The sequence below is a fragment of the Mercenaria mercenaria genome, chromosome 16 (assembly GCF_021730395.1).
Source record: "Mercenaria mercenaria strain notata chromosome 16, MADL_Memer_1, whole genome shotgun sequence".
Lineage (NCBI taxonomy): Eukaryota > Metazoa > Mollusca > Bivalvia > Venerida > Veneridae > Mercenaria > Mercenaria mercenaria.
Genome location: NC_069376.1, coordinates 32,940,556 through 32,955,406, shown reverse-complemented (window position 1 = coordinate 32,955,406; position 14,851 = coordinate 32,940,556). Strand labels below are relative to the sequence as shown.

At 35.1% G+C, this 14,851-nt stretch overlaps 1 protein-coding gene across 21 annotated transcripts in view; it reads right to left on the bottom strand.

Moving 5' to 3' along the window:
* Window positions 1–14,851, bottom strand: part of LOC123540008 (sal-like protein 3) — a 174,252-nt gene that overhangs the window by 100,572 nt on the left and 58,829 nt on the right. Inside the window, exon 5 of one of the 21 annotated variants that reach the window (XM_053526612.1) lies at window positions 374–564. The exons of 15 other annotated variants lie outside the window; for them this stretch is intronic. In XM_053526612.1, coding sequence (XP_053382587.1) covers window positions 374–564 — 191 coding nt within the window. Of the gene's footprint in view, window positions 1–373; window positions 565–4,104; window positions 6,550–7,519; window positions 9,064–10,128; window positions 10,374–10,978; window positions 12,289–14,054; window positions 14,420–14,851 lie in introns of those variants that run through there. 5 more of the 21 variants (XM_053526626.1, XM_053526622.1, XM_053526620.1 and 2 more) reach the window with 5 other exon arrangements.

The following is a 14,851-nucleotide window of genomic DNA, read 5'->3' as shown; positions in this document are numbered from 1 at the left end:
ATTTTTTCAGATTCTTGCAACTCACATTTTTTGATATAATATCAATAAAAATCAATGAAGTTTATCCTAATACCAACATTAGGACAGGTTAATCTTAAATCATTTAAACTTTTACACATTTCATTATGCTACCTGAAACATGTCCCTAATGTGTACAATAAATGGAACAAACACTAAAATCTAAGTCTATACATACAGAAAGTAAAAAAAGGCTACTCTGTATCTATTATTATTTTTTTTTTTTTATTCTTTTTGCTGCCTTTAAAAACATTCTGAATGTTCATTTTGTACAGTAGGCATACATACACTGTGAGAAGTCTTTCTACTATTAATTAAAATTTCAATTTTGATATGTGGAAAAGTTATTATGTACTATAATCGTATGTTGATTTAAGCTTGATTTTTGCGCAAAAGCTTTTCCGCATATTTCGCATCTGAAATCTTTTTCGCCCGTGTGGATTTTCATGTGACGTGTAAGATGCGACTTCCAGCGGAACCTATACCCGCACACTGTACACACGTTGTCTCCCAGGTTCAAATGTCGGCTCTGGTTTTGGAGACTCACTGAAATGAGAAAACAAAACTCAATAAGTTCTTGCTTAAGCTTTACTTAACCCATTACCACACAGAACAGAAGCCAAAGTAACCTCTTTTACATAACACTGATAAGTGATAATCAATAATCAATAATCAATAATCGGTATATGGCTGATAAGCGTGACTGTCTTATCTAAACAGAGGTGTTGGCATTATTTTGTGATTACACATACTTATGTTAAAAATGTCATTATTTTAATTATAATATTTTCTGTAAGTTTGACATTATTTTTGTCAATATAAAGTTTATAGCAATTTAAATTCTCTTTCCAATGATACAAAATTTATTGTAGTTTCTCTTTGAGTTTCGAAGATATAAAGTGTTAAAGTAAGGAAATTATATTTTTAGGCATAAAATTCTGCTTTGGATTTCTTTCACATTGAAATTCATATACAGTTTCATTAAGGTGTTTTAAAGTTTGATTTATAGTTAATAGACATCTTCCAAATCGGAATCGGTAAGTATTTATATAAAAAACAACCATCAAACTGAATAACACTACAAAAATAACAGATTTTAAAATTTCTGCAAGTGCAAAAAGATCGCCGAGATCGAGACTCGTAACCGACTACAGTATTCTTGTGCTAAAAATTAAAATATTTTAGATAATATTACGTAATATTTTGATGATCAAACGTTGGTACATCACGGGTGACTTCCGCTGCAATTAACTCTTGGGGTGTCATAAAATATTTAGAAGCCGCGGTCCTTCTGTTTTGATTAACACTTCCCATTATGTAAGGCCATAAATTCCAAGCCATCATATACACAAATTGTTGTTTAGGGGAAATCTGCATGTATCACGCGTGACCTTCATGACCTAACACATTTAAAAATACTTAGATGTTAAATGGTTGTTATTTTTAGAATGAGGAAAGTCCCGCGAACCGGCCAGTGCAAGCAGTTTTCTCAGTAATTTTCCATGACGTAGCGTCGTGCACATGTAGGAAAAAACCCCGGTGTCTTTCTTTGCAAAGTACTCGATAAATTTAAAAAGTAACCACATGATCTTGTACGTAAATAATGATGACGAAATCCCACATTTTGAGTTAGTAAACATCCGGAATTTGTTTCTTTAGGAAAAGAACGAAAATAAAGCGATTGATTATGAGACACGGGATAAAACGATTCTTTTCAAATGGCCGTTAATCGGTATTATACGTTTCTATCGGGTAACCAATAGACACGGGTCAATACATTTCTGTTTGGTAATCGATAGATACGGTGATAAACATATCGATGAGGGAAAGGGTTAAGAAAATTTTGAAAAATATCTACCATGCAAGCATTTTTCTTCACAATGTTTAGAAAACCTATGTTAAAACTTTCTTTTTTTACAAAAGAGGTATATGACTGGCACCGGAGGACATATATCTGCCACCTTCACAGGTACACGGGTGGTAAACGCGCAATCCAATTCCCGCCGGGAATACGCTTAAAATGGGTTGCGCAACGTCCGGTGCTGGTGTTGCGCGTAAAAAAAGATGAAATTGAGGTATGTGAAGTTATGATTTTGCTTAGTATGAGACAAGAATAAATTTTCTCGAAAAAAGCAAAATGCTATTCGACACAGATATGATAATACATCATATGTGTAAAATATCTGGTTTGTAATTTATGATTCGGCTCTATTATCACAAAAACTCTGGCGACACGAAACGTGAAAAAAGTATGAAATCAACAAAAATGGCAGTTTCTGACCTCATATGCCTAATCTGAGAACATCTGATGCTTTTTATGATAACTCAACTGTTATAAAGTAACGAATATCAAAATTATTTGTTTCAAATCCTGCTTACGGGGACATAATTGACAAAATAATCATCGGGAATGGGGTTTCGCACCGGGAATGGAGTTGCTCATATACATCATAATTTATATAATGTATACGCGCAACTCCATTCCCGGGGCGCAACCCCATTCCCGATTATTTTTTGCCAATCTTTCCCCCAAAAGCAACATTTCATTCAAGTATATGTAATATTCATGACTGTTTTACACGTGTTTGATCATTCGAAGCGTCACATTTCCAGAAAAAAAAGCACAAGAGTTAGAAAATTTGCATTTTTCATGATTCCATGCTTTTTTGACAGCTCGAGCCATCAGAGTTTTCGTGATAACAGAGCTGATTCTTAAATTAATAATTTGGTATTTCACTCATATGATCCTTATTCATTTTTGTGTCGAATAGCATTTTGCTTTTTTTCGAAAGCACTCGTAAATGTGTAATTATTTACAAAAACAAAAACCCACCTACCTCGATTTTGTATATATTGATGCGCAACACCAGCACCGGAAGTCGCGCAACCCATTTTTAGCGTATTCCCAGTGGGAATTGGATTGCGCTTTTACCACCCGTGAGGTAGCACTAAAAACCTAAAACTGCTAAAAAACTAAGCTCCCGACAAAGAAAAATAGTACAGACAATCAGTGAGGGCTGCAGAGCCATTCGGGAGAGAAATTTATTGTTTTGCTGGAAAAGGGGATTTTTTCTTTTTACAAAGTATATTCACATTGATACAGTTATCAACTTCCAAATGTAAACCATTCTATTAAGTTTCACCTGGTCGAAAACTTTTTGATATATGTTAAACTATTTGGCCCTTCATGCACAAAAAACTTAAGTGATTAATATTACTGAATTTTATAACAACTTGCCAATTTACATTATCATTGAGTAAATGTTTCACTTAAAATTTCTCATTTGTCTCCGAGTGATAACATAGGCAATGTTAAATTAAGTGAACTGTTATTCAAACCCAAACCTACAGTCGAACTTCATCCGCTCAAACGCCACGGGACCATCAAAATTTGTTCGAATTACCGGCAGTTCAAGCTATCAACAATATACATTATATAGGGACGTTGCCAGGACCTGATGAGTTGGATCAAAAGGGTGGCGCTTGAAAAATCTGAGTTCAAAACAACAAAGTTCGACTGTACCACATTTACTGCAACCTTTAACCCTTACCCTGCTAAATTTCTATAATGAACTTGTCCATCTTTCAATTTGGACAGTACCATCAATTGTTAAAAGGGGTGTTTACAAAAAAGATACTGACTGAATGGCAAACTGTGCAGATCATGATCAGACTGCACAGATGTGCAGGCTGATCATATCTACACTGGCCACAAAGGCAGATTCAATCGTGTCCACCATGATAAGGCTTAAAATTTAACAGCTACTATTCACAACCTACTTCCAACTTCTAAAACAATATTTTTAACTAAAATATATTCGGGGATTTTTTTCAACTAAAATATTCATATTCATTTCATTCAGATAAATGTCTTCCCTTCCAATGTCTAAAACTGCAAAAAGAAACTCCTCTCCACTGCAACATCATATAACTTCAATAAAGAAACAAGGTTTGACAAGGGCTGGGTGGAAGTAAATATGTTTTCCTCTCTTTGAAATAACTGATTGCTGTAAACTTGGATATACCTATACCCTATCCCTGATTGTAGACAACTGATCTGTTAACAAAATTCACAAATTCAATGTGTCAAAAAATGATTTTTAATATTTTTTGTTGTATTAGAAGTTATCAAACAATTAAAAAATTTTTTACAGACTTTAACATCTACTCAACAAGGCAGTCTGAAATACAGCTATATCCCCCGCCATTGTTATGGATAGTGAAAGGGTTTATGGTATTGGGTGGAAATGTTTAACAATCAAGTTGTGACCTTGACCTTAAGCTGGCAGGGGTGAATTTTAAATTCTGCACATTGTCTTGATAAATGGAATATTACAGCCAAGTCATATTAAAATCCTTTAAGGGGTTAAGGAGATACAGAGCAGACATAAGATGGACGGCTCAAACATTTGACCTTGACCTTGAGCCAACAAGGCTGACTCATGAGTTCTGCATATCGTCTTGGTGAGGTGATTAATTGACCAAAATTTCATGAAAATCCTTCAAGAGGTTTAGGAGATACAGCGCGGACTCAAAATGGAAGGCTCAAACATCTGACCCTGAGTTGTGACCTTGACCTGAAGCCGACATGGCTGACTTATGAGTTCTGCACATCGTCTTGATGAGTTGATCATTTGAACCAAGTTTCTTGAAATTCCTTCAAGGGGTTTAAGAGATACAGTGCGGACACAAAATGGAAGGCTCAAACATTTGACCCAGAGTTGTAACCTTGACCTTAAGCCAACAAGGCTGACTCATACGGTTTGCACATCATATTGATGAGGTGATCATTTGACCCAAGTTTCATGAAAATCCTTCAAGGGGTTTATGAGATACAGAGTGGACACAAATTGGAAGTCTCAAACCTTTAACCTGGAGTTGTGACCTTGACCTTAAGCCAACATGGCTGATTCGTAAGTTCTGCACATTGTCTTGATCAGGTGATCATTTGACCCAAGTTTCATGATTATCCTCCAAGGGGTTATGGAGATACAGAGCAGACACAAAATGGAAGGCTCAAACCTTTGACCTTGAGTTGTGACCTTGACCTTGAGCCGACATGGCTGACTCATGGGTTTAATTGATTAAAAAATTACATGAATTAACAAAAATACCATTAACACAATGCATATACGGTTTCTTAAAAAAGGAGATTATTTGAAGAAAACATCATGATGCTTAGAAGCACAACTGCTTCATCTGTGTGTCAGCTAAGCTAAATTTTGAAAAAAATTGTGTTCCTGTGATATGCACAAGTAGATATACATGTTATTAATCAAAGATATTGAGAAAAAAGCTTTTGCATTCCACCACTCTATAACATTAAATTATGAAATTAAACAAAAATTAAAAGGGAAAAAAGCAATACAATATAATGATGACTGAAGGCAAATGATATATAACTGCAGCATATGTCTACAGATGTGCGTATGTACATTTCATTAAGCGTGCAGAAAAACAACATAGTCCAACATAAATGAGCCGCACCATGAGAAAACCAACATAGTGGGTTTGCGACCAGCATGGATCTAGACCAGCCTGCGCATCCGCGCAGTCTGGTCAGGATCCATGCTGTTCGCTTACAGTTTCTCTAATTGCAATAGACTTCGAAAGCGAACAGCATGGATCCTGACCAGACTGCGCGGATGCCCAGGCTGGTCTGGATCCATGCTGGTCGCAAACCCACTATGTTGGTTTTCCCATGGCGCGGCTCAAATGGCGTACTCAGATCACAGTATCAATTATGCTAACTTGTGAACAAACAAAACCTTCTGTCAACTTATTCTTGTGTATATTAATCAAATTTATTTACTTCCTTTGCAGTTTATGTTAAACTGAAATATTCATTAGGAAGGATTATCAAAGCCTAACTAGCAGTGAACAGTAAGATGTTTTGTCAGATAATTGTGCTCAATAAATGCCTATGAACAGTAGGCACATTTGTACGGCTTCTCCAGTTTAAGTTTTTGAGGTTTCTCTAATTCCAAGTTTCTGTGAACAACACAATGTTTTTCGGATTACTGCTCTGCAAATGCCTGTGAACAGTAAAAGTATTTAAATGACTTCTCCAGTTTACATTTATTAAGATTTCTCTAATTTCGAATTTCTGTGAATGAGATGTTCTTTTCAGGTAACTCTGCTCCATGAATGACTGTGAACAGCAGCAAAATTTGAATCGTTTCTCCAATTTATCTTTATAAAGGTTTCTTTAATTCCAAGTTTCTGTGAATGAGATGTTCTTTTCAGATTACACTGCTAAACAAATGCCTGTGAACAACAGCAACATTTGAACGGTTTCTCCAATTTATGTTTATAAAGGTTTCTCAAAGTCCAAGTTACTGTGAATAACACAATGTTTTTTCAGATTACTAAGCTCCGCAAATGCCTGTGAACAGTAGCTACATTTGAATGGTTTCTCTCCAGTGTGTGTTCTCATGTGTTTGTCCAAATGAGACGGCCATCGGAACCTTTTGTTGCAAATACTGCACACGAATTTCCCAACATTCAGACATCTTCTATCATCAAACATTGCTAAAAATAGAAATAAATATTAAATTTAGTTCAACTTCAATGGCAAATATAAAATATCTATTATTCAAGAAATGTCTGAAACCTGCATGGTAGTACCTAAAATGCAGTGCATGGATGAAGTACAAGAAGTCTGTGTTCTAGCTGGATGTTTTATTAACAACTACATGGAAACAATGACAGCATGCAGAACCCACTTAATGCTAGCGTACAAAGAAAAGTTTTAGCAAAACTTTTTCATGTTGAAGCAGGGGAACAATTTTGCTAAAATGTAAGACAGAGATATGAAACTTCAGGCATGATGTAATTCCATGATGCCAAAGACGTGTGCAGAATCTGAAAACATTTGGTCAAGTAATTCCTGAGAAACATGCTTACATGTTAAACTGAAAAACAATTTCTATGTTAAAAAGGAAAAATAAAGTTATGTACTTTGCCGTGTGAGGTCACTTGATGTCGAAGTTGCAAGAAGTTTGAAAGAATTTGATTTACTCCTTTTCGCAAAAACTCCTTACATGAGAAACTTTAACCAAAATTTCTATGCTAAAGCGGGACATAATTTTGACAAAATAAATGCTAGAGTTACATGTGTGAAGTTTGAGAGCATTTTGCCTGGTAGTTTTTGAAAAAAAAACTTACATACAAAACTTAAACCTGAAATTCTAAGTCAAAATGGGGCATAACTTTGACAAAATAAAAGCTTAAGTTAAGTAACTTGTCCTGTACAGTCATTTTGTTTGTGTTGGGTTTAACACCATTTTTCAACAGTAATTCAATCATGTAATGGCGGCCTGTGCAGTTACCTCATGATGCCGAATACATGTGTAAAGTTTGAAAGCATCAGGCCTATTGGTTTCAGTGCAACTTGCTTACACGCAAATTTTCTGTGATGGGAATACCGCAGCTAATGCAAGCACCAACAGCATGACTAACCCTATGAACAAATGTCAAAAAAAAGTTCTACTTAAAAAAAAAAATCTTATTGTCCAGCATAAAACAAACACATTTAACTAAGTAACAACATGATATTTTAAAGTTTTAATGTTCTTTACAACTTAAATGTACAGCACCAATAATAAGCATATACTATAAACATACAACAACCTATTCATCAGTAGTTTTGTGCTACTGTTTTTTTTTTTTTTTCTTCTTTTAATGCTAAGTTACCATTTACTGTGAAATCATTAATATTCATGGGGGCTAATTTTTGTGGATTTCATGGCTGAGTTAATCCACGATAATTAATCCCAATGAGCAAGTAAAATTCCTATTCATTTTATGTTCAAAAGTTGATATTCAGGAATTCATATCCGCATGAAATTGTTGTTTTAACCAAAACCACGAAATTTCATGCCCGCGAAATTAAATGGTTTTACAGTATACCATTAAAAAAATACCATAAAGTTCATTACTAATATTTCCTATTACAATAAGAATCAGCCAATGTCTAAGTTTTTGTTTTGTTTGTGAGGATTTCTTGTTACTGTTTCGTTCAGAGTCACACCAACATCAGTAAATTCATATGGCAACTTTCCCAGGTGGAAGAAGACACCATTTACCCCTCTGTGCATTGATTTAGGCACTGAATGGCACTTATAAGCCAGCTGGAAAGCTTCATCACTATAATTTACTCCACTGTTAAGTGTTTGACTTTATTTAAATTCACCATTTGCACCACCATTTGAAAGTTTTTGGGTTTTCTTTTTTGTTTTTTGTTGGGTTCCCAAGTCACACCACACAATTATAGGTCATAATGGTGCCCCTCCAGCTTTTCATGGTGAAGGAAGACCCCAGGTGCCCCTCCGTGCATTATTTCATCACAGGCGGGCACCTGGGTAAAACCACTGACCTTCCTTAAGCCAGCTGGATGGCTTCCCCACATGAAAAATTCAACGCTCCGAGTCTTAAAGTGATTTTAAGTCAGTGACCTTAACCGCACAGCCTAGGAGGCCCCACCATTTGAAAGTGTGTAATTTTATGTTTAAGCACTATAGTCTACTATTTACAGCACCATTTGAAAGCATTTGATTTTACGTTCATTCACTGTTTACTGCACCATTTAAAAGTATGTAATTGTATGATTAATCACTACATTTTCCACTATACCAGTAATATTATTATTTTGTTCCTTCACAGTATGCTCCATCTTTGTAATGTTTGCATTTTTAAGTTCTATTTTTCACAAACAATGTATTCCTTGTTTACACTACCACTTTGAAAGCGTGTAATTTTGTGTCAATGTTCACTGTTTACTCCACTATTTGAAAGTGTATGACTATGTTTGTTCAAGTTACTCCACCATCTGAAAGTGTATGACTTTATGTTTATTCAAATTACTACTATCAGCAAATCCACGACCACAATGGTCACATTTGTACGGCTTCTCTCCAGTATGAATTCTCATATGTGTCTTTCTGTATTTCTGGTTAAAGACACGGTTACAAAGCGGACATGTAAACTTTCCAGAAGATTTCTGAGCAGATAAACCAAAGACAATCGCGCTGTCAAGTTCTTCACCTGAAAGATAAAATAAAAATATATCAATGCTATATTTAAAACAGCAGAATGTATTTTTAACCCTTACCCTGCTAAATTTCTAAAATGGACTGGTCGATCATTCAATTTCGGCAGTACCATTTACTATTTGAAGGGGTGATCATCGAAAATTTACTGACTGAATAGTGAACAGTGCAGACCAAGATCAGCTTGCACGTCAGTCAATCTTGGTCTGCACTGGTTGCAAAGGCAGAATCACATGGCACCAGCAAGCTAAAGGTAAAGATTATAATTATACTGTTGAAAATTTTGTCTTGACAGTAAGTTTTTATCATGTTTATTATACTTCGCCTTTCTTCTTAAACTTGCACCAGATCAAAGATTTACAAATGGCCAAATCTGTTTTCATAGATCACTTAAGTGTAAAATGGTTTCTCACAACATAGGAAGAACAGTTTATTACAGTCACAGTCTTGACAAAGGTCACTAGGGTCAGAGCAACAGTAATGGTCACCAGGGTCAGAAGCCATGGCAAAGGTGACTGCAGATCAGAGCCATGCTATCATATACAAGCTACAGTTATCACAAGTTCAATTATTCATAGAACTCTGACCTAGTGATCTATATTTACAACAGCATTTAAACAAAATACATGCTGTTAAAATACAGATAGAATCAAACAGAACAGGTATAACTTACTTTTGATATGATAGAGTAATGTATAACCTGACCTTTTCTTTTGAATGGCATAAACAAATTAAAAAGCAATGGTAAGTTGGCTTCAAAGTTTTCTATATATTCTTTAAATACCGCATGCTATTAAAACAGCTTAAACTTTCCTAAACTCATGTAAACACAAATGGCCTAGTTTACAAAGGTTCAATCACATCTACCACGAAACATAGGAAATTGTCACTTGTTTAATTCATCTATCTATTCTCAATGCTATATTTCATATTGTTTTTGTTTTCCATCAGATTTCCACTTATGTCAGCATATTCCTTCCTGCATGTAAAACAAATGAAATTGTCATTTCCCTGACTTGTGTCATTTCCCTGACTTGTGTCATTTCCTTGACTTGTGCCATTTCCATGACTTATGTCATTTCCTGGACTCTTCAATCACATGTTTCACTCTATGTTTTTTCAGGTTACTACTATCAGCGTATCCCTTCCCACAAGTAACACAAACATATGGCTTCTCTCCAGAATGAATTCTCATATGTGTCTTTCTGTAACTTCTGTTGAAGTAACGGTTACACAGAGGACATAGAAACCGTCCGCTGTACTTTTCCTCATATGAAGGACTGGGCAGTGCATCTAGGTCCTCACCTGAAATACAGATTCACAAACTTTTTAAGCACTTGATTTAATTTTGTTGTAAAAACTGCCCAGTTAGTAAGATTAAAAAATACAGTATTTTAAACAGCATGCAGGTATAATTTGAGAATATGCTCTATATTGCCATAACATGGCTATACAATCTCATCTATGCCATTTCATATTTAGCAATGTTCAGCAAATGTTTAACAGTGTTCAGTCTTAAGTGAGGCTTACAACCATTCTCAACAAAAAGTGCAAATCATGATGATCATTTGCCTACTGTCAGATTCACCATTGCAACACTGTAAACTGCCATCCTAACATCAACCAAACACCATAACAGTCTTTTTAAGAGGAATTAGAAAAGACTAACCAGCTGATGTTGACATATAACAGACCACTGTGAAAAGCTGTATGTACGTGTATCTCCACCAAAGTACATGTACGTGTATCTCCACCAAAGTACATGTACGTGTATCTCCACCAAAGTACATGTACGTGTATCTCCACCAAAGTACACGTGTCACGTCATATGTCCTTACTGTGGTTACATCCAATATTGTATTTCAGAACAAACCAGTCCTTCTGGTTATATTGAAAAGTTACAAAAAAGATCATGCAATTATTCATTTATTGTTACAAATATCTAGCCAATACAAATCTAATTCTTGCTTTTTTTTTATATCTAATTGTCTAACACTGTCATGTACATAACTCTTATTACAATATAAATGGAACTTACAAACTTTTACAGCAACAATGAAAGTGAACAAATATTAATAACTAAACTACAAAATATATAACTAAATATCAATGAAAGGATAATAATGTTGTATCAGATATTTTTACACACTCATTCATCTTTGTAAAACATGGTAAGTACAAATTCCTTATTTGCTAGGAGGGTTACACAATGGCTATATGTAAATATGGAAATGTAGGAGTCTGTAACAACATTAATAAATTTCTTCTGTTCAAGTCAAAGTTTAATCTACCATATCTCTAAAAGTTTAATCTACCATATCTCTAAAAGTTTAATCTACCATATCTCTAAAAGTTCTTCACATTCATATGTACAGAAGGCTGAACTGATCAAAACGTTTTTTTCTCTTCTCTTCTTTTTAAATTTTTTGACTTCAGAAATGTCTGGTAAAGTTACACTTGTCAAAAACGGTGTTACCAAACTAGTCACAAGTATTTTCAACATCACTTTAAATACATCCAGAAACTAAATGTTTCGCAAAATTACTCTGTTTTGAAAACATTACCCGACTGATCACAAATACTTTCAGTGTCTAATTTTTATCCAGAGAATGTATAGCTAAGTTTAGTTTAATAACTCTTGCCAGAGAATGCAATGCAAAAGGGTCTTCAGTAGTTTTAGCATTTTTTTCCAAAGATGTAGAAATTTATGCTTGCTTAGATAACTCTTGTCAGAAAAGGCATTACCAAACTGGTCACGAGATTTTCAGTATCACTTTTTTATCCAGAGATGCTTGCTTAGATTTTCCTTTTCAGAGAAGACTGATCAAAATTAATTTCAGTGTCACTTTTACATCTAGAGATGTATAAATTTATACATGGTTAGATTACTTGTTACCAAACTGGTCACGAGTATTTTCAGGTTCACTTTTATATCCAGATGTATATCTTTATACTTGCTTAGATAACTCTTCTCAGAGGTGTTACCAGTCTTGATCACAAGTTTTTTATCATCACTTTTTTATCCAGATATGTATAACTTTATGCTTGGTTAGGTTGCTCTTGTCAGAGAAACCTTTGCCACAAATTCCACATTTGAATGGTTTCTCTCCTGTGTGAGTGCGCATGTGTACAGGCATGTATGACTTATCATAGTACTTCCCACAAAAACTGCACGCCGTCTTCCCGGCCTGGCTCATACTAACAGAAGTCTCTGAATAGCCTGAAAGTATAAAACAAAGAAATTCTGTCACTGTTAAATAAAAGTATCAATTTTATTCTAAAATGCATGAAATGTCTATCGTTAGCATATTACAATTTCTTCTCACAATCTATTTCAAAACAACACAACACCTTTAAAGAACATATTCTTTCAGAGAAGCAAAGAAAATATGAGCTGTGCCATGAGAAAACCAACATAGTGGCTTTGCGACCAGCATCTATCCAGACCAGCCTGCGCATCTGCGTAGTCTGGTCAGGATCCATGCTGTTCGCTTTCAAAGTCTATTGCAATTAGAGAAACCATTAGTGACTAGCATGGATCCTGACCAGACTGTGCGGTTGCGCAGGCTGGTCTGGATCCATGCTGGTCGCAAACACACTATATTGGTTTTCTCATGACGCGGCTCAATTATCATGTAAAACACAAGGATTTATTTACTAATGCATCTAGTGTTTTCCTTCTGATTGGCCTAGTGGCCTAGTTTTTGATCCCTGATGACCAGTTACTAAAATTATCTGAAATTTTACAGAGGGCAATATTCTGACCAAGTTTCATTAAGGCTTGACCAAAACTGTGACCTCTGGAGTGTTAACAGTCAGATGTTAATGACAACAGACAAGAGTCAATGGACACAAGCAATCACAATAGCTCACCCTAAACAGTGTTCAGGCAAGCTTAAAAAGGGGTTACCCTTGAACTTAATTTACTTATACAGCTGAACCTGCCTTAGCAGCCACCTGTATTAAGCAGCCACTTGTCTTGAGTAGCCAGTTAGCTAACTTCCAGAAATGACCTGGTCAAATTTCAACCTGTCTTCAGCTGCCACCTGTCTTAAGCAGATAGACTGTTGCACTGACTCCCTTAGCTGGCTACTTAAGAAAAGTTTAACTGCAAACAAGCAGTTTCAAAATGTTAATTATGTTCGGACGTTTGTCAGTAGCATTTTTTGATTCCCTTCACCATTTTCATCAACACAATTTAAATTTGCTTCTAATCAAATTAACAGCAAAAACTCCAATATTTTAATTATACTTGAATCTTTTTTATTCACAAAGTTCAAATTCTGCCTTTACTGAGCTTGCCTTACAAAACATGAAACGCTTCATTCACTTAAGTCAAATTTTGCCTGTATCAGATCTGTTTTAAACATATTCTTTTGCTCCATTTCATGGGAACAATTGATAACAGTCAAATTACAATAAATTTACATATTCTAAGTTACAATCAAGTCACATGCTTGAATTATGTCCAAATCTTACAGCATCAGCAATAGTATTGATATATATAATAACTTCAGTCATGCTAAATTCACATAGCTTGAATTGTGCTGAATTCACAAATCTTGAAATAATATTGTAAAATTTCACAACTTAAATTCTGCTAAATTCACATAGCCTAATTATTGTCAAACTCTTACATCTTGAACTACGTATAATACACAATAAATACACAAAGCCTGATTGTAATTCATTTTGATTCTGCTAAATCACAGTCTCGTCTGCTAAATATTATGTGAATCATAATATTCATGGGATAATTTTCGTGGAATTTCATGCTGAGCAATCCGAATTAATCCAGACAAGTAAATTTTATCTTTATGTTCAAAAGTTGAAATCACGATTTATATCCTGAATGCTGTTTGAAACACGAATTTCATGCCGAAATTAAAAGATTTTACAGTATCTTGAATTCTGCTAAATTCAATATCTTGAATTGCTAAATTCACAGTTAAAATTATGCTGAATTTGAACAGACTTTGCTATAACGATATACAAATTTGTCATCATCAATCTGATTCACATTCTCTGGTTAATTCAATGATTTCAGAAGCCTATCAAAGTCTGATAACATCACCAGGACTGCAATACTGTCATTTCTGCTTTAATTCCAATTCAATCATTCCTTCCAGACACAGAATGACTAGAATCTTATCTTGCATGTATAATCATATGTTTTCTAAGGTTGCTGGAATCTGCGAAGGCTTTCCCGCATATAGTACAGCTGTATGGTTTGATCCCAGTGTGACATTTGAGGTGTGCTGTTAGCGACGACTTCCAGGAAAAGGTACGATGACAAAAAGCGCAGGGGTATTCATTCTTTGCCGCAGAAGATTTACCAGTGAATTGTGAATCTGAAAAAAAAGAGGCAGAATAATATTTAACCTATATGTATAGATAATGTATGTGCAAATACAGTCATGCAGTCAATATTGTATAGCTTTAGTCTTAGACACCTAATATCATGACCATGAATTATAATAAATCTCCAAGTTAGTGCCCACAGGGTGTTGCAAGGGTTTTCATTTGGGCTGGGGGGATTTCTCCCTACTACAGTGGACTGAAGCCCAAGCTATTTCTCCTGTAGTCTCAGTCTGGTCAGGATCCATGCTGTTCGCTTTCAAAGCCTATTGCAGTCAGAGAAACCGTTCGCGCACAGCATGGATCCTGACCAGACTGCACGAATGCGCAGGCTGATCTGGATCCATGCTGGTCGCCAATGCAATGTGTTGGTTTTCTCATGGTATGGCTCATTAATAATAACACCTCTGTTGTTGGATCTTTCT